The sequence below is a fragment of the Typopeltis vanoorti genome, chromosome 15, assembly GCF_054136105.1.
Source record: "Typopeltis vanoorti isolate ZY-2024b chromosome 15, IOZ_Tvanoo_1.0, whole genome shotgun sequence".
NCBI lineage: Eukaryota > Metazoa > Arthropoda > Arachnida > Uropygi > Thelyphonidae > Typopeltis > Typopeltis vanoorti.
Genome location: NC_143563.1, coordinates 17711113 through 17732877, shown reverse-complemented (window position 1 = coordinate 17732877; position 21765 = coordinate 17711113). Strand labels below are relative to the sequence as shown.

Sequence of the window (21765 nt, the reverse complement as noted above, 5' to 3'; positions counted from 1 at the left end):
TGTTGAATGCAGAGTTCCAGGCATCAACTGGATCATGAATCTGCACAAAAACATTCAGAACTGAGGCTTACAACATAGGACCACAATATGCAAGCTCCAGCTTACCTGAATCAACATGCAGCATAATCTTCAGTGGTGTGCAAAGAGTGTGTACATTGGGACATAGAAGCTTGGAAAGCTGTTATGGAGCAACAAATCACGCTACATCCTCCATCGAGGAAATGGAATGGACAGGTGTGTGGCAGATACCCAGTGAATGTCTCTTACCAGAGTGCGTCACCTCAACTATGAAATTTGGAGGTGGCGGTGTGATGGCATGGTCCTCTTTTTCCTAGTTTGGTCTCAGTCCTCTGTTTGTAGTGCCATGAACACTGAACTTCCAGAGGTATCTGAACATTTTGAACAATGCAATGCTTCTTGCTTTGTGCTGCATTGTCCAAAATGTCATTCTATTGAATTTACCATTGTCAGAAAGAATGTGGTCACATTCGCATTCACAAACCACAAGCTCTATGGTTTGTGCACATGAATATCACCACACTTGACTGGCCTCCACAGAGCCCTAATCAACACTCTATTGAATCTGGGATAAACTGGAGCACCAAATGAGGTCAAGGGATGTCCTTCGCACGACAGTTTAGGAACTCATTACATGCCTACTGGAAGAATGGTCCAAAATTCTTGTTGATCACTATAGTATGCTTGTGGAAAATGTGCCCAATAGGATTGCTGCAGTCATTGCAGCAAAAGGAGGTTCTGCATCTTATTCAGATGGGCATCATGGCTGTTTGTTCCCCACACTATGGTGACCATTGGCTTCTTTCCAGTCAGTATACACTGACTGGAATTTTTAATTTAAAAAATACATTTTAAAAAAAGTTGACCACACTAAGGCATCGTAATGCTATAGATTGTTTTCTCATAAGCTGTCTGGTCTTTATTCAAAACTTTCTGAGTTATTTATATATATATGTATATTTGTCTATGGAATAATGGATATTTAATATCTCCTGCTTCAGTTTATTTTACAATGCCAAAATGAACCTTTTAGGCTCTTTTTTGATTAAAAAAAAATAAAAATAAAAATTTTGCTTTCCCTAAATGTAATTAATAACTATCAAATATTAAAGTGTCAAGCTGTGAGAGACTTTAATTTGGCACAAATAAGATATTGAATTGGAATTATGGATCCGTCCATATTTTATAGCTTTCGAAAATATGCCAGAGTTTATGAGAGAGAAAATCTAGCAAGAAAGTTAAGTGTCTTTCTACATTTGGCTGTGTAGAAAGACACTTAACTTTCTTCAGTTGGACTCATAATATTCTCTATTTCAAATACATTGCTTATGAAAAATTAGGGTCGGACCCATAATATCCTCTATTTCAATGCATTACTTATGACAAATTTAAGCCTCTCAGCTTTATACTTGAATATTTTATTATGCACCTACCAACAGTTCACTTATAATTAATTTAACTTTCTGACATAGTTTGCTGTAATACTGAATGAAAGTTCTTGTCATTTCATTTCAACTTTTTGCTTTAAGTTTTTCGAACTTTGGGAAATATGAAGCCTAATCTATTGCAAGAACCAACAACTGTCAGGCTAGTGAAATCAATCCACTTATAAAAGGCGAATATATACAGGCTCCTGGGCAGAGTTCATGTTTAAATAATGCAACTCCAATTCCAAAGGTTATGTGTTTTTATGTTCTTTGGTAAATTTTCGAAACTTAAGTTTCTTTCTGCATTTGACTATAAAATAAAGATGGATCCATAATATCTTCCATTTAAATATAATAAAACTGTCATTCAGTTTTATATGGAATTTTATATAAAAAACAATACAGCATAAAACTCAAAAAACATTATTCTTATTTTCTCAAATATCAAAATAAAAGTATTAACAGAACTTTTATTTTAAATTTTAATGTAGGAAAAGGGATTTTTCAGCATTTTTGGGAGCAGTCTACATTTGGTTTCTTAAATAATTTCAGCTTCTAAAACAACTCTTTCAATGAATATGCTGGTAGATAATGTTGAAAATATTTTCACTGAGAAATTGTACTGCAGAATAAGCTTACTCATTAGCCTTGGAAATACAGGTAACCCTCGTATAACGTGGTACCTATATAACGCGGTCTACAAATTGTAGTATTCCTTGTTCAACGCGGTCTACAATTTCTAGTAACCCTTTATTTATTTATTTTTCCATATTTTTCACTGTGGGACTTAAAAATCAAATTTTATCTTCGTTACATTTGTGTCTGCCCGTATCGCTCAAGTAGTTATAAGTATCGAATTTAGTTTTATTGCATCACTGCATAAAGTACTGTACAGAGGCTTTTGCAGTCTGTGTCATTCTCAACAAATAGTGCAATTAGAGACAAATGGAATAAAAACTGTGCTAATTAATAAATCACATGTTCCCTCTCACAGAAACTATGCTGTATAGACTTAAGCAAAACCATATGTTGCACCAAAACACAGTATCTAACTAAAAACTATTGCCCAATTTTTCAGTTATGAAATAAGTGTTTGTTTCATTGCATTTGAAATTCTCGATGTCATTATGACAGATCACAACGGCTAACTTAAAATTAAAGACTACCAAGAATTGAAACATGCCATATAATGAATGTGTGAGTTTGCCTGCCACCTCAAATGCAAACAAGAAGCCATAAAATTCAACCAAGGGTTGAAACGTTTGTGTGAGTTGAGCCAGTTAGTAATGAGAAGTTCCTTCGGAACAATAAATGACACCCTGTTGAATGTGTTAAAGCTAATAGTGAATGTTGTTATGACAGTTTCAGATGTTATGGAATTCGATTGAAGAGAATTAGCATTTCAACTCAACACTTGTCGGTTGCTTTTGTCTTTGGGTCACGTGATCTTTTGTTAATAACACACCAATCATATGCACATCTTTATAGCTGCTGTCTCGTGTAAAACAAAATTCAGCTTGTACGTATTGTAACAATTAAAAAAAAAGTTGAATAATTTATAAGCGTATAAAAGGATATCACCTGTAAATCGTTGACATGGTGATATCCAAAATTCTCAGACATGCCACCTCTGGCATAAGTACCATAGGTTTGCCATCTAGGCTTTACTGTTTAAAGTGTTTATTGTTGAAAATTGTCTTCGTTTTCTGCCAGTAAAGCGCATTTAAAATCATAACTGTGTTATTCTCAAGCTGAGAGTTTATTTTCTGGTGAGTTACATACATATGAGAATCATACAAATGATTTCCAAGAGATTTCAAGTGGTGACGACCTCCGGCCACTTAAAGAACATCTACGAAATGTTATTTCTGAAGACTGTGATGACGATTAAAATGTGCTTTATTTTATTGTGTCTAAAACATTAATGCATTATGTGCAATTAAATTTATGTACAATTTGTAATTTTTTAATTTTATACTACATATTTGTCTCATAGTTTGTTTTCTTAACTTATATGAATTACCTGAATTAAATAAAAATATTGTTTTTGTTGGATATGTCATTGTTGTTTATGTAATTTAAAAAAAAAAAAAAACGATTTCGGAACCTAACCCTACTTTTTCTGTGTGATCTAAGTCTCTTATAATGCGATTTATATAACGCGGCATTTCTATGGAACCTAACATCTGCGTTATACAGGGGTTACCTGTAATTCTTTTTGAATAGGTCAGTGTGGCCAGTTATCCAATGCAATCATTTCAGCCATAACATAATACAAAGATTTTGTCTGTCGTTTACATCCATTTTTAATAATTCAATTTTAGATTTTGTGGTTTGATATATCAGTTTTATTTTATTTTTTTTCACATATTCATTACTATTCTTGTGTTTTTTTACTTACACGATTAATTAAAGATGTGTACTGTTTTTCTAAATCTGAAAACAAACCCCAACTCAACATCACCAGAGTTAAAGATCGGTACTATCAACGTAAGAAGCCTGAATGGCAAAGAAATGGAGCTAGCTGAGGAATTAGATAAGTACCAGATCGACATAATAGGGGTGACTGAAACAAAAAAGACCAAAACTGGTGAGATCTTTCTGAGCAATAAATACAAAATGTTATATTCAGGCAATAACAATCAAGGAAAAGAAGGAGTAGCCATAGTATTCAACACAAAATACAAGGCTAATCTTCTTGAATGGCAGTCAGTCTCAAGTAGAGTAATGTGGGCAAATATGAGAATGGGGAACTGGACAATGAGACTTATTTGTGCCTATTGTCCCACAGAAGGTTCTACTAAGGTAGAAGTGGAGGAATTTTTTGAGGCTTTAGAAAAAGCAACTGACACAATGAAAAAGGAAAAGTTGGTCCTTGTTGGGGATCTAAATAGTAGAGTAGGAAATGATTGTGAGACATACAAAAATATTTTGGGAAAATTTGGAGAAAAGAGCAAACCTAATAATAATGGCAAATATCTGTTGGATTTCTGCTCAGGACATGGACTGGTTATTACTAACACCATGTTCCAACATAAAAATGTGCACAAATTCACATGGAGAGAAGAGGCTAGGAATAAGAAAAGTCTCATTGACTATGTTATTGTTGATAGTGATGTTTTCTCCCTGGTGCAGGACACCAGAGTGTACAGAGGATTTGAAATTGGAAGTGATCACTATTTAGTCTTGAGCAGGATAAAATTGAATTTCATATTGAAAAGAATAACATGTAAGAAAGTTTTAAAGCGACTAAAAGTTGAGCAGCTCTCAGATGCTGTAGACTAAAATACAGAAATATTATTGAAAAGAAAATGAAAGAGTTTGAGAACAGGAATCAAACCTTGGAGATTCAGTGGCAAACTCTGAAATAAACATTGATTGATTCTGCCAGAGAGGCATGTGGTGAGGTTGTGTGCAAAGATAAAAAAATCAGAACTCCCTGGTGGACACAGGAAGTTAAAGAGGCAGTGAAGGAAAAGAAGAAAGCATATCAAAAGTTCCTGGCAAATAAGTCAGCTTTTACTCTTACAGAATACAGAGACAAATGCAAGAAAGCTAAACAGTGTGTAAAACTAGCTAAACAAAAGTCATGGGAGGACTTTGGCAAGAATATAGAAAATAAATATCAAGAAGGTGGGAAAATATTCTGGAGGTTGCTGAAGAAGCTTAGGAATGGAGGAAAGAGTGCTGTAAAAGGAATTAGAGATGATAAAGGTGAAATGAAAACAGGAGAAAAAGATATCCTTGAAGTATGGAGTAATTACTTTGAAAAACTGCTAAATGAAACAAGCAGTGATGACAGCACAGTGATAAAAAACACTGAACAGGCATGCAGTCAGGAATACATATCCATACTTGAAGTAGAAAAAGCCATCAAAGGCTTGAAATGTGGAAAGGCAGCAGGAGTAGATGATATTCGACCAGAAATGCTGAAGTATGGTGGTATAAGAGTCTTACAGTGGCTGCACTGCATAGTTCAGAAAGCCTGGACAGAGGGACGAATTCCCGATGATTGGAGTAGAGCTCTCATAGTACCCATATATAAAAAGGGAAATAAAACTGAATGTGAGAATTACAGAGGTATTTCCCTACTGAGTGTTCCTGGCAAGATCTATGCAAGTATACTTGAGAAACGGTTGAGAAGAATTGTGGAAGAAAAGCTTGATGAAGAACAAGCTGGATTCAGGCCAAATAGAGGCTGTCAGGATCAGATCTTCACTTTACGACAAATAGTCGAGAAAGCATGGGAATATAACAAAGATCTGTATTTAAGTTTTGTCGATTTGGAAAAGGCATATGACAAGGTGCCAAGAGAGAAGCTATTCAATACGCTGCAGTTATATGGTGTCAATGGGGCATTATATCAAGCAATACTTAGTCTTTATTTGAGTTGTGAGTCAGCAGTTAGAATTGAAGGAAGTACAGGAAGATGGTTTAATGTTAAATCTGGTGTGAGACAAAGATGTACATTATCCCCTCTGTTATTCATTATCTATATGGATCACATTATGAAGGAATGTGGTATTAAACCTGATATCAAAATTGGAGATGTTAATATCAGCTCTTTGCTTTATGCGGATGATGTTATACTTCTAAATAAATCCGCTACAAGTCTGCAAGATTCTCTGACTAAATTGAATAGCTGTTGTAATAGATATGGTATGAAGGTCAGCAATAAAAAGACAAAGACAATGAAAATAGGCAGAATCATTGAAAATGTCAACTGTGTTGTGAATGGAGAACCTGTGGAACAAGTAAAACATTTCAGCTACTTAGGCACAATTTTTACTGAAGATGGTAAACTAAATATAGAAATAGACAACAGAATCAGCAAAGCTGGTATCGTGGGAAGTCAATTGAATAAATTCATATGGAATAAGAAAGAAATTAGTCGGAACACTAAATTAGCTGTATACAAGACTGTGTTCAAACCAATTTTAACTTATGGATCTGAGAGCTGGGTCAGAAGTAAAACACTTGACCAAAGACTAGAGACCGCAGATATGAGAGTCCTGAGAAAGATTAGAGGCGTGAACAGATGGCATCAATGGCAATATCATATTAAAAATGAGGATATTAGGAAAGAACTTGACATTGTCAGCATCCAGGAATGTGTTAGCAGAGCTAATCTCAGATGGTATGGTCACTTAAATAGAATGGGAGAGGAAAGATTAGCAAAACAAGTGTTCTCTGCCAGGTTGGCAGGAAAACGACCCAGAGGAAGACCAAGATATAGGTGGATTGATACGGTACAAAGTGCCTTAGACGATAGAAATATAAGATCTGATAATGTTGGAGTCTTGACAAGTAACAGACTGATTTGGAGGAAAATTGTAGATAGGAAGTTAGTAATGATGTAATTTTTTCATGTAGTACTGTCATATCCTGTACACCCCTTGAGGGTACATGGCAGGAATTTGATGATGATGATGACTGTTTTTCTGTATCACCCAGATATTTTGTTGTGTGTGTATTTTACATTTTGCAAATTTTGAATCTGCATATAAATCATAAAACTTCCAAATATTGCTCTATTATTCATGGCCAAAAGTGTACTCTTTTTCAGTATTTTAAGATTGCATAATATAGACTTAAATTTAAACAAAAAAAAACACCAAAGAAAGTACCTATATTCTGATTGGTTGCTTTTGTTATGGTGGATATTTAATATGTAACAGGAAGTTTTCTGCTTCAGTCAGCCAAATACCAAATCGCTACTGATTCAGCTGAATATCAAAGCAAAACTGAATATTCAGTACATCCTTAGTTTTAAATATCTACACTACAGCTGTTCTGGAACTGGAAGCAATAGCATTGATGCAGATCATTAGATCAAGTGGAGAAAAACCATTGTTATACAGAGTGATTCCTGTCATTCTACACTTAAAAACTAACAACAGGTTCCAATAAACATGGGTCTGAAAACCTTCCATTTCTCTAAGATACAGCTCTTTATGGAGTTGTGTTCAGTCTAATAGGCTTGCTCTGACCAAGTGGCAGAGCAAGCCTTTTTGTTTCAATGTTTCTAAGCCATACATAAGTATTTTGCAGTAGAGAGTAAGTTTATGTCTATTAGTAAGCTTGGCATGATATTTACTTTTATCATGCATGTAACAAATATTAACACCAGATTTCCTAGGTGTCAAAAGACTCGTTGTGGAAGGTGCACACTGTTATATACAAAACTCATCAGACTGAGTTTTAAACTCATTCAGCATATCTGCATTCACCACCTGCCAGGCAATGCATTCTACTCTCCATGAAAAGAACTTGCTCCTTATTCCCATGCTCACACCCTACTTATACAGTTTACCAACCTCTTACCAACATAAATATCTCAGTCATATCCCTTCTCCTCTTCCTCTTAACGAAGCTTGTAAATTTCATTCTTTCAATCTATCTTCATATCCCACTTTCCAAAGATCAACAGTAGATGACCGAATCCATATGAAGCCTGATCAAGCCTTGTATACTGGAACCATAGCCTCTCTATTTCTGCACATTAAGGCACTTTGTATCGCTGTCCATAATTCATTGTGATAATTTCACATCATCTGAAGAGTGACCCCTGAATTTCAGGTCCTTTTCCACAACCACTCTCACATTTCTTGTCTCCTCATCCTCTTTCAAAATTTCCCCATAAAGTATACTTCACATCCCATTGTTGCCTACCAAATTTCAAAACTATACACCTTGCAACATTCAACTGATATTTCCACTCACTTGCCCAAATTCTCTTGTATGACATCTGCTTGACTTCTCATCATTCTCCGGAGCTTTGCATCATCTCCAGTAAAACCTATCTTAATGTCATTAATATATAAGTTAAATAGTTGCCCAAAAATTATCCCTGTGCCACACCACTAGACTTTTGCTTGTGGGATACTGCACTGTCATACAGAACTTGCTGTCTGACGGCTGGTCACCTATTCAGCTCACTAATCTATCCAATCCCATCCATTCTAATTTAATTATTAACTGTTGTGGAGCAGTCCATCAACCTATGGCAAGCCTTCTGATCCCTTGCCAGGGCTGGGTGCAACTTTTGCCCGTCCATGTTTCCACCACTCTCGCATCCAGATGGTACCATAGTAACTTCACCAAAAGACATGGCTGACTTACTAGCATCACTCTTCTCTTCCATTTGATTATGAAGGCAAGGTTCCCACTACTTTACCAAGAAGTGATGGGAACTCTCTTTGTGTCCAGGTTAATGACCTGAACACAAAGCATCTGGTCATGATGGTATAACACTTGTTGTGTTAAAAACTTGTGCCTCAGAATTAATTCCTTTTGTAGTATATATTGTCTCTTCAATCTATCCTGTTCAACTGGCATCTACTCTCCAGCATGGAAACAAACTCGCATCCAGGCTATTCCAAAAAAAAGATGACAAAAGTCAGCCAACAAACTATCATCCAATTGCTCTCACTTCTTTTCTCTCAAAAACTATGGAGAAAGTCATCAACAGCCAGCTTCTGCACCACCTGGAAACCCACCAACTAATTCATGACCAGCCATATAGATTCTGCTGCTCTGAGTCCATTGCCATTCTAGCCTTCACTGTAATCAAGCCATGGAAAAATTCAAAGAAACTCATCTGGACACCTTCAACATTTCAAAAGCATTTGAAGTTTGGCACAGTGGCCTACTTAGCGAACTGTCATTCTGTGGTTTGCCTTCCATCCTCTACAGCTGGATCACCAGGTTTCTCACTACAAGTCATGGTGGATGGTTTCCTCTCCTCAGATTTTCCACCACTGCAGGAGTATCCCAAGGTTCTATACTTTTACCCATTCCCTTTCTCCTGTATATAAATGACCTGTTCTCACAGACCTCAAATCCTATCCATGGCTTTTACAAATGATTACTTCATTCCTCCTTTTTATTTGCCAAACTTTGTAGTGATCAATTGTTAGAATCCTCAAGATCCACCATGACCAGTGTCCTGAACTCTGATCTAGCAATATCTCTGTGAGACAAGGACAACCTTGTAGACTTCGATGCCACCAAAAATCAGCCCTGTCTGATCTCTCTCAAGAAAGCACCTCTCACATTCCTTCCCTTAAAATTTAGTAATAATCTGATTCTTAAACACAATCAGATTTTCCTCCTTGGACTGACTCACACCTCCAACCTTTTCTGGCACAAATCTCAACTAATTCTTTGGCAACTGCCAAAGAACTTAGGTACTCTTCTTGCTCAAGATACTACCTTTACAGCTGTTAGTTCTATATGAATCCCAAATCCACCTAACCATGGAATATTGCTTACATATATATATGGAGTGGTGCAATCCAGTTAATTAATGATTACAATTCTTTCTTTCTTAACATATTCTTTTTTTCTTGCCACATATCAAAGAATGTCAGGATTTTCTTGGCCTGATCTCACAAGAAATTAACTCGATACTCCTTACCAATTGAGTCACCTTTCTGGCCTGCTCTTTTTACTCATTGTGCAACTAATTGTTGCCATTATTCATCTTGTGTTATCTCCACAGTACCTACTTCCTCTGGATTTCATGTTTAATCCCTTCATTCATCCATTTGATAACCATTCCTACCCATGCCACCTGTTGGTTGTGGCTTCCCCCATCACACTTGCCCATACCCCAATTGCCTTTATCACCACTTAATCTCATAATGGGTTGCTGAGTCAGCTTAGACTCAGCCCCCCCACACACACACCTCAGGCCATCCCATTGCTATGCTGATCATCCATATATACATATTCATTGCTACTTCCAACATCCACTCCTTATTCTCTGTCTCCCTGTTCACCCCAATTTCCCCGTCCATCTTGCACTCTTATTTTCTCATTTCACATACTACTATGTATTACTTTTGTTGACCAACACTTTAGTCTCACTCATTCAACTGTGTTCTTTCGCTTCACCTCTTTCTCTGATCTCTTGCTCACATCACTCATTATGCTTCCTTCTAACAACAGTCTCTCTGGTTGACTCATACCAAATCCATTGTCCGTGCGGTTAGCCTAGTGGCTTTGCGCTTTGCAACAGTATGTAGGGAAGGAGTGTCCTAGGTTCGATTCCCATCGACGACATGAGGAGCTTAAGGATCTTCCTCAGCCATTGCCAAATTAGCCAGTATTGGGCTAGACAGCAGAGTTTTTCATTCTGCAAGCAGGCAAACCAGCCTCGTGAACACACACACGAATTACAGTCAGGAATACTGACCCAGCCATAGGCCTAATTCATGAGCTATGCCAGTCCCGAGCCCAGATAAAATTTGGGGTTGGGGGGTTGAGATGGTGCTATACCTTCCCGTAAAAGGGACTCACAGCCATTGCATCATCATATGAAACTAACTAACCAAATCCATTTAATTGTGCTGCACACAACTTTCTGCACTCCCTTCTTCTCGAACAGCTCTTCCAGCATATTGTTCATGATTCTTGCTGTCTCAAGTTGTCATTGTCATAGTGTGACAACACACCGACAACCTTTTCTACTGCACTTATCTTTCACTCTTCTCAATTTTTTCCTCTACTTTCCTTCATTCTATTCATTTGCACTCTTTCATTCCTTTCTACCAACTGTTTATTCTCACCCATATGTATTCTTCATTTCATCTCATTCTTCAAATCTTGCATCCTACCAATTTCTGTTACTCCTGCAGCCTTGCTCCCTCTTGTTCCTTTGTTTCACTTCCACACCCTTGCTTGATTGTTTTCATTTCTCATTTATACAGTCTCTTGCACCCACTGTTGTATTAGCTATTATTCAGTCAATATGTTTATATTCACTGATAACTCATAGTCCAACAAAATATCACACTTTCTACAAGCCCATTCTCTTGCTCCTCTTTAGTCTCTCTACAAAATATCTCCACATTCCACTATGCATACATGCTGCACTCATGACAACAAATGATCCTCAAAAAGTCTATACCATTAATTACATTTGATATTTGTGCTGCATGGTGCACAGATCCTGTTCATACTGCCATTTTTGTTCTATTCAATGCAGGCTTCAAAATTAATTTTAAAAAAAAGTAACCCCCCCCCCCATACCATTATGCTTCCTTCTATTCCTTCTTTTTGTTCTATTCAATGCAGGCTTCAAAATTAATTTTAAAAAAAAGTAACCCATACCCCACAACCTTGCAGTTACACTGAACTTACAAAATTATACTAAAATGTAACCAGTATCACTAATTACAGGTAACCCTCGTATAACGCGGATGTTAGGTTCCACAAAAACAGTGTGTTATATAAATCGCGTTATGCGAGACTCAGATCACATAGAAAAAGTAAGGTTAGGTTCCGAAATCTTTTTTTTTTTTTTTTAAGATTATATAAACAATGACATATCCAACAAAAATATATTTTTATTTAATTCAGGTAATTCATGTAAGTTAAGAAAACAAATAAACTATGAAACAAATACATAGTATAAAATGATAAAAAAAAATAGAAATTGTATGTAAACTTCATTGTACATAATACATAAATGTTTTAGGCAAAATAAGATAAAGTGTATATTTTAATCGTCATCACTCTCTTCTAAACTAACATTTCGTAGATGTTCTTTATTTAAAAAACGTTTAATTTTCTTGACCAAAAAGCTCTGGAATGACTTTTAAGATTATATTGATCAAGTTCATATAATAAACAACTATGTTATACCAACTAGTTTCACCAACTAAGGCTGTTGGCATCTTCAGGGTACATAACTGATGTAAGGCACTAAAAACTGTTACAAACTATAATCACCCGATTCCAATTATATTAAACAAAGAACAGAGCGCGTACAATACATGCATAGAGCATGCATGATATCACTTGTTATTTAGGAACGTTCTATACTTGGCACTATAATTCAGTTCTGGCGAGTTGAGGGATCTATTAAGGGTCTTCCAGATCACAGGCAAGATTAGTCCTTGGTTCCTGTTAAGGTTTTGTATACAGCGGGCAACTATTGTGGCCTCCTTAAAAATGGTGGTATCAACCTCTCAGTTTACCACAAACCTACCAATACAGGACGTTATTTACATTTCACTTCCTGCCACCACATTTCTCAGAAACTTAGTATTGTACACATGTTGAAGAACCGTTCCTCTCTCCTTACAACAGATCAACAAGACCTCCAGGAAGAACTATCCCTGATATCCACCAACCTTACCATGAATGGATTTCCTCGAAGACCCCTCCACAAGATGCTTTTCTCTGAACCCCGACAAAGACAACAAGATGATATACGTTATATTTCTACCATCGTCATTCCATACTTTGGGACAATTTCCAATAAGATTGCTAGACTCCTTAGACCATATAAAATAAGAGTGGCCTTTAAACCCACAGAAACGATTAGACAATTCTTAAGATCTCCAAAAGATAGCCATCCTTTCTCCAAATATGCTGGAGTTTATAACATACCCTGCTCGTGTGGTTTGAATTACATCGGCCAGATTTCAAGGAGCCTTGAAATTAGGCAAAAAGAACACATAGGTGATGTCAATAATAACAGAGAAGAAAAATTGGGATTAGCTTTTCATTTCTCAAGAACAAACCATACCATAGAGTGGGATAGAAGCATAATTCCTTACATGGAGGAGGACTTCCGCTCCCGAATTTGAAGGAGGCCACAACAATTGCCCGCTGTATACAAAACCTTAACAGGAACCAAAGCCTAATCTCTTGCCCGTGATCTGGAAGACCCTTATTAGATCCTCGACTTGCCAGAACTGAATTATAATGCCAACTATAGAACGTTCCTAAATAACAACAAGTGATATCATGCATGCTCTATGCATGTATTGTACGCACTCTGTTCTTTGTTTAATATAATTGGAATCAGTTGATTATAGTTTACATATACATCAGTAATGTACCCTGAGGATGCCAACAGCCTTAGTTGGTGAAACTAGTTGGTATAACATAGCTGTTTATTATATGCACTTGATCAATATAATCCCATTAAAAGTCATTCCAGATGTTCTTTATTTACGAGTGACCAGGCGTCTTCATCACTTGAACATCATTTGTATAATTCTCATTACATACTTTGGTTGGTTTAGTTATCAAGAAGTCAGTAATAAGATCTTGCTTACTGCTATGCTGCAATTTTTTTTTTTTAAGTTCATAATACAGAGCTAAACAAATATCCAATGTCTTGTGAATTTTCTGGAGCGCTCCATTGAAAGATCATTATCCATAAAATAACTTTCTTGCCAAGTCCAATCCTTCTGCTAATTTCTTTAAACTGAATTCTTTAATGGATTCATCAATCGGAATCTTCGGCAGAACTTTCTCTGCCATTTGGTTCGACATCATCTATTAATTATACAAGTTCCTTCTCATTTAAATCTATTTCCCCATCAATTAATTCACTAATTTTGTTTTCAACCATATCGCAAAAAGCGCTCTAAGTGGCCATTACTATAAAAATATTTTTTATACATAAAAAAAAGCATTACACATTGTATGTAACTCACCAAAAAATAAAGTGCTCAGCTTGAGATTAATATACTTATAATTTTTAATGCACTTTCCTGGCAGAAAACGAAGACAACTTTCAACCATAAATACTTTATACGGTAAACAATTGACGTACATGCGTGCTAAAGGATATTTCCTCTAATATAAATTTGCTACTTATCACTACATCCACGATACGGGAAGACACAAATTTAACGAAGATAAAATTTAATTTTTAAGTCGCGCGTTGATAAATGTATGAAAAGATTAAAGGGGTACTAGAGTTTGTAGACCGTCTTATATAGAAACCGTGCTGTACAAGTACCGTGTTCAACAAGGGTTACTACAATTTGTAGACTGCGTTATATCAAAACCGTGTTGTATAAGTACTGCGTTATACAAAAATGCACATGACATATGCCACCTTTATCTGTTCCAAATTCCATTCTTTCATCACTGCATTTGTGAGTATGGCAGAGTTTTTGTTACATGTTGTGCAGATCTTGTTCATTAAATAAAGTAGGGTAATAGAAAGTTGTGATGGTACAAGCACCTGATGACTGCATCTAGTGGCATGGAATCCATGCACTACGTTGATCACATTTTGGTAGTTTGTAATGGAGGGTGGGTTCCCATTTACTGAATTAGTCTGTATGTGCTTTTATTATGGATGTTCCAATGGCAATGTTCATGCATGTTGGCTTTATCAAGAAGCTTTCCCTGGTTATCGAATTCCATGATCTGATCCATCTTTTCCACTGCCTTTATGTGCATAGCACAGTTTTAGCACCACAAAATGATGGAGATGACAATGAATTCTGAAGGTACTGGAAACAAGAAAACATACTACACCTCATCTAGAGCCAGTGTGGAATTCACACACTGGCACATAGAGGATTGTACTGGAAGAGGGCATCTTTCAAGCAGTTGTATAGTTACTCTTGCATGAAAATTGACTTTATCTGTACCATTTCTATTAGGTTTGCACTTTTACCCAGACAGTCATCATCATCATTGATTGGTAATTTGTCAGTGGTATTTTCTCATTTGCTTGTCTCTAATGAGGCAGTGTTTTTACTTGAGATGGTATTTTCAGTTATCACAACAATCACATGCAAGCCAATCAAAATCCACATGCAGTTATTCAATCAATACATCAACTTTCCTCCATCATTGTATGAGCAGGTATCTTTGGAGACAGATTAAGAGGATCATATGTTTGCCAAATAAGCTCACAAGATTTTTTTATTGTGATTTCTCATAGACCTTGTTAGAAAACATCTTCCATAATGTGCCTATTACACATCCCCTTGATGTTGAGGAGAAATGTGGTTTGTGCATAATGGAACTTCACCGTGCTTCAATAATGAAGCTAAGGATATCTTGAATAAAGGTTTCCTGAATGATGTATTGGTTGAGACGGACCAATTACATGGCCTTCTTGATCACGTGACTTCAGTCCTGTGGATTTTTATTTATGGGACCATGAATAAAATGTCTGTCATTAATGTAATCTACCTCAGTGGGGAATGCTTATTAATGGTGGGAATCCGCATGTGCCATCATACACAAGCTAGAAACTTTCAAGCATGTGAAACATCTCAGTGTCTGCATGGCTGGCAGTGCAGGTTATTTTGAACACATGCTGTGAACTATATTCATCCTATAGTGTTTCTTTTGACAATTACTAATGGATTTTTGCCTATTTCTTGATATTTTTCCTTTTTTTTTTTTTTTTTTTTTTTGCTGTGCAGTTCATCAGCATTCCAGACTGCCAATAGAGTATCATAGAGGGTACCAGTTAACACTGCCATTTTGAATTTAGGGTGCGTTGCCTTCTTACTGTTGTATCTACATGCTTTCTCTAGTTACTGTATTTCTTTATGTACCTGTTTTTGTTTAACTTTATGTTTAACTACCATACTGACCTTGGTATATATATATGTCAATAATTACATGGATGTGAGACATCCATGAAGTCAGTATAACCTTTGGATATTATAGAAATAATACATGTATGAAGCATATATTTTTGATATATTTAACTGTGTGGCAGTTTCGGTGGTTAATCCTAATATTGTTTCTTTGTTCTTTCAATTTTGTGATGATCCCTGCATGTTTAGTTGCAGAGATCATAGAATGAATGTTCAACTGCATGCAGTTCTCACTGTTGCAGCCACGATTTCCCAAAGTACAAATGAACAGTTAAATGCAAAGATATCCTTACCTGTTTCTTCACTAGGATGGTTTTGTTTTTGATTTGCTTTAAAAAAAAAAAAAAAAAAAACTGTAACTATATTTCTAATGTGATTGCTGTACACTACCTAATATGATGTAAGGAAAAAATAAAGGTTAAATAAGAATGGAAATCACAGTTACAGTAAATGGGAAGTAATTTGCATCATGGCAAAAGAAGAACCAATTGATTATAATGAGATATAGTTGTGTTTCTCTTAGGGGCAGTGAAAGTATTGAAGTAATTATAATGCTATTTCATCTCTGGCTTTGTGCTGACTTCTGGAAAGCCTCTTCATTTAATCTAACCTGATAGTGAAACCTTATTGTGAATATTTCTGTGTATATATGGCAATGTGAAATGATCATTTTCTCTCTCTCTCTGCATCAGTCTTAGCTCTTGTAGGATAGAATTGCTTTCCTTCTACACATTGGAATCTTGCTTATGTTGAGACACATACAAAATAACTAGGTCATGGGCATTGCTAACTTTTTTACACATTCCTTCAGCACCTATGCCAATATCCTATCCAACTTCTGTATGTGAGTTCTAGCTTTAATATTTATGACTTGTTTGTTCTTTCATCCAGCATCCCCTGACACCATCCAGAGATGGAAATTGGTCTGCCCAGAATATGTACTTACTAAAGTGAAGTGAACAATTAACAACTCAGCTATTTCTTGTTTATTTTTTACCATCTTCACAAGAATATAATAATTTTATTTATTTTTTACATAATCTGGAAACTGTGTTCTAGACACCAAAATTGAACTTTCTAGAGCCACTGGTCATTATCATTATTGTGACCAGTTAGTTTCTTGTCGAAATGTTTGCAATAATAAAAAAATTATTATATTCTTGTGAATACATGTGTCTATAAACTTTATTATGCCACAAGTGCTGTGAAAAACTCATTTTAACTTTCTTTCATCTGCATTCACTAAGTTTTTGTTTTTACTTGTTATGTAACACTAAAATTCTCTGATTTCCTTTAGCCTGTTCAGCTACTTATTGAAAGTGTTTCGATAAGTAGCTGAACAGGCTAAAGGAAATGCTTGGTTATGATGTATATTATACTTGATAAGAAATTTGTTTTTACTCTACACCCAAGCATAATCATGAATTAACTTCTTCTGTATATAAGTAAACTAGTTTATTTGTATCTAGAGGATGATGAGGTCTCATCAGTGAGAGCCTGACCCAAGAAGTTACCAAAGTTAAATCAATGCAGATTCACATATTTTCATAAAATACACAACATGATAACACATTGAGAATTTTTGGACTGCAGACTAGACTAGCAAAGAGGATATGATAGATGCAGTCAAAAAATTAATGACAGCGAGATTTTCTCTCATAAGGATTAAGGAAAATTGTGAATTCATTCACAATTCAAGAAAAGGTATGACAGCTAATGTGGATAATATATGGCCTCTCTTGATAAGTTCCCGACTCCATTGAGGATCTTCTCTGGTAATAATAATGCCGAATTTCTTAGTTTGAAATTTGCCTGCATCATGCTATTTGAAATTGCTTTCCCCCATTCATGAAGTTTTTCTTCATGTTTAGTATTGATGCTAAGGCTCTAGATCCCTCCTGGCAATGATTTCTGAATAAATAATCTTTTACTTATTATTCAGAACAATCTCACTGTTTTAATGTTCTTTGTTTTAGCAACACCATATTAACTTGGCATCTCTGTTATTAATTCCTCTGTTAGCCATACCTGTTTCCCTTGATGTTTCATATTTGATGTTTTGATCATCTTTGATTCTGTTATGTTCTCTAGTAGTTGATTTTTTTTTACTACATCCTTGTTCTCTGATGAAAATGCATAAAATTTTACCAATATCATCATGAACAGTTTCTTCGGTCCTCTGGTGGAGGAATGCCACTCCATGTTTCTTCCATTTTAGCCATTCTTGTGCATCTCTCCACCATAAATGTCCATATAATAAATATAGACATTTATGCAATTAAATTGCATTCTTTTACCAATATAATAAAAAGAATGCAATTTCAGTTATGTGCTTCAAATTGCCAGTTCATCCTCATTTATTCAGCCTCCAAATGAATACCTTAGTGAGGTACACCATATAAAAGTGAGAATTAGGCATTAAGTCAGAATCTCCAGTTCTCTAACTTTTATCGTTATGTGATCCTAAGATGTTTTTTGTGGCTGTATAATGAAAGGTTAACAAAATAGGTGTTTGAAGCAAGAGCGGCTGGAAAAGCAGTCTAGCTGTTTTTGTTTTTTTTATTATTATTTGTCCTGGTTTTCTGATAACAGTGAAGGTTTTGTATAACCAGGCATCAGTTATCTGGTTATGTAGAATTCAACTGGTTATATATTAAATTAACCAAGTACTGACTAAATGATTGATCAAAAAATGTTGTTAGGAAACTAGCAGTGAAAAATTAACTGCTTGCGACTGTCACTGTTTCCTGTGTGCTCCTTGAGGATATATGCCATGGTGATAGTGATATCAGTCACACATAAGAGCAGATGCAGAACTTATACTATATACAAGGTGTTCGGGATAAATTTGACATATTTATAATTAATTATATTTTTCCGTAAGTTACATGTATTAACACACACTTCTCTTCATTTAAAAGTTTGGACCCTTCTTCATTCATATACAAGATGTCAGAAAGGATGGATAGCTGGAACCCACCTGAATCATGGAAGAGAATAACTTGTATCATGATGATTCGTGCCCGCCATCAAAATAAGGATATTACGACTGCTGCCCAATGCTCCCTGAATACAGTAAAAACAATCAGGCATGAACTAGAGACTTGCAATGGTGACTACGAGGATGTAGCAAGAAGAAAGATCCCTAGCAGACGATCTGATTGCGTTCGTACAGCAGAATTCCTCGCAAATGTGCAGGAACAGGTGTTGAAGAACCCTGGCATTGGAATTCGGGCTTTGTTCGTGGAGTTGCTAACTGTAGTCAAGCCCTGGATAACAAGGGTAGCCAATGGTAGGCCGTATGTATGGCAGCAGGATTCGGCCCCTTGCCACACCTCTGGGAAAAGTCAAAAATGGTTGTCTGAAAATTTCTACGACTTCACCAGTCCAAATGTTTGGCCTCCAAACTCCCCAGACCTTAACCCCATGGATTATTTTGTATGGGGCGCAGTTGAAAAAGACACCAATCGCACTTCCAGTAATACAAAAGCCCAGTTAATGGATAAAATTAAAACAGTTTTTGCGGCCCTTCCCAGGGAGACTGTAGCATCAGCTTGTTCGAGGTTCCGAAGCAGAATTGAAGCTGTGATCGATGCTAATGGTGGTTATTTTGAGTAAATCTTGTTGATAGTATTGTAATTAACTCTGCCTGTAATGTTTTTTTGTCAATTCATTAAATTTAATAGATACAAAGAAGATTTTCTTTTTCCTTACGAAACTGTCAAATTTATCCCGAACACCCTGTATATCAGTGAACCTGAGCTCTAACTTGAAAGAACTTTGTAAAAACTGTATTTGTAAAATGTTAGTAAATAGCAAATGAAGGAATGTTGTTTTGAATAGTAGAAGTAGAAAAAATGAATGACTACTTTTTATTGATGTATTCATAATTGAATTGAGATTTTTTGCATTTCATTCATACTATCATGGGAATGCGATCAGAAATTCAATATTAATTTTATTCCTATTTGAATATAATCATTTTATTTCACCCACAGGGAAGATGAGAGTACTCCTGTAATTACAATGGAAGGGTTTCAATTTTTGTTAATGGATACATCATCACAAGTTTGGTATTTCATGTTGCAATATCTTTCCACTATTGAGGTAAATGAATATATTAGTGTATGATTTGATATATACTTTATTTTTGTCTCTTTCACATGTAATATTTTTGTAACAGATTATCAAGATTTATCAACAGTTTGTTAGATGATATGCAGATTGAATATTGAAATGTCATGATCTTTTAATATCAAATTATTAAATTTTTTCTAAGAAAAAAAATGCAAATTAGATCATAGGATTGCAGTAGTAACAAAAAAAAAAGTTATGTTGGAATGTTTAATTTTCAACAGATAATGCATTGTGGTCGTTGATTGTTTATTGCTTATAAATGCATGAAAACTCAATATAAATCCGTTTATCAGGTGAAAGTAAAACAAAAGTTTATATGAATACATCTTGTATTCATATAAATTCAACTAAATGGACTCATACCAGCTATTCATTACAGTACAGTTCTTATTCCTTTTCTCCTTAGTCCAAAAGTGAATTTTGGCATTAAATCTTCTTTTACAAAGAATGTTATAACCGCACGATACTCAATTTTATCCATTTCAAGCGATACAGACAGCTGTATGAAACAAACTACTTGATGGAATGACTTTCAATTTCACATGGATGCTTGAGACAGATGTACCAACTTAGAAAAAAAAAAATCTTGTCGATAGTGTTGCCATCTATGGTCAAGGCCGAGAACTTTTCAGACCACCTTCGTATTACCAATACCTGCTTCCAAAAACACCCGTGACAGACATACTTGGACATCAAACATTGATAGAACAAGGCACCAAATTGATTACATCCTGGTTCTCCAATGGTGCAAAACAAGCATCTTCAATCTGCATACTTGTCTACGAGCAGACTGTGGTACTGACCATTAACTAATAAGAGTGAAAGTAAGACTGAGACTCTGAAACCTTTCATATCAGACCCATCCTGCAAGACTGGATCTTGCTGGATGGGCTTGGCTTGGAAAGTTTCAGAGTCTCATTCTCATTCAGAAGGTTTGTGCGAACCCATCCCTAATAGGTTCACAGAAGAAACTTCAACATAGTTGGATGATCTTTTTGAGACCAGTGAAATGCTGTGGGAGGGGGTCAAAGTTATAATAGAGTTTACAGCCAAGAATTATCCAGGCCCAGTTAGAAGACTGAGAGACCTATGGATATTGGATTTAATATACGATCTGATTGAAAGGAGGTGGTTTGAGAAACAAAGAAACACAAGAACTGAAGAAAGTGAGAACAGCCATCAGACAAGACAAGGAAAATTTTTATGCTAATAAACCTGAAGCAATAGAATTCCAGATGAATACCACAAGTTTAAGCCCAAATTAAATGTCATCAAAGATGAAATGGAACTGTACAGCAGAGAGGATAGGGAAAATTTGGAGCTGCTCTCTTAACAAGAAAATTTCAATTTGCCACCTCCTCCAGTTAGGCATGAGGTTGAAGGAGCAGTTAAACAGCTTAACAACAATAAGGCTCTGGGTTCAAATGGAATCCCAGCACGGTTAAGGCCACGGGGGATGGAAGGATAAGAGTGTTTCATAGATTGATTACAAGGTTATGTGAGACAGGATCGTGGCCTAGAGATTGGAAGAAGCCGGTTTTCATACCACTGCAAAGAAGGGAGATATGAAGGATTTAGTTTAATGAAGGAAATTGTTAGTTCAACCTCTCATGCAAGCAACATTTTATTAAAGATCATTCTAATAGGATTGAGTTCAAAGTTGAGGTGGAGACATCTGAGGAACAAGCAAGTTTTAGGAAAGGATACCACAGATCAGATCCTTTGCATTAGACAGATCATTGAAAAATATAAAGAAGTATTAAGGGATAGATCATGCACATGATCCTGTCATAATGTGTTTGATAGAC

At 35.8% G+C, this 21765-nt stretch overlaps 1 protein-coding gene across 1 annotated transcript in view; it reads left to right on the top strand.

The window, feature by feature from the left end:
* Positions 1-21765, top strand: part of mrn (general transcription factor IIH subunit 4 marionette) — a 126719-nt gene that overhangs the window by 36673 nt on the left and 68281 nt on the right. Inside the window, exon 7 of the mRNA XM_090404878.1 lies at positions 19819-19927. Within this exon, the coding sequence (XP_090261004.1) occupies positions 19819-19927 (109 nt within the window). The remainder of the gene's footprint in view (positions 1-19818; positions 19928-21765) is intronic.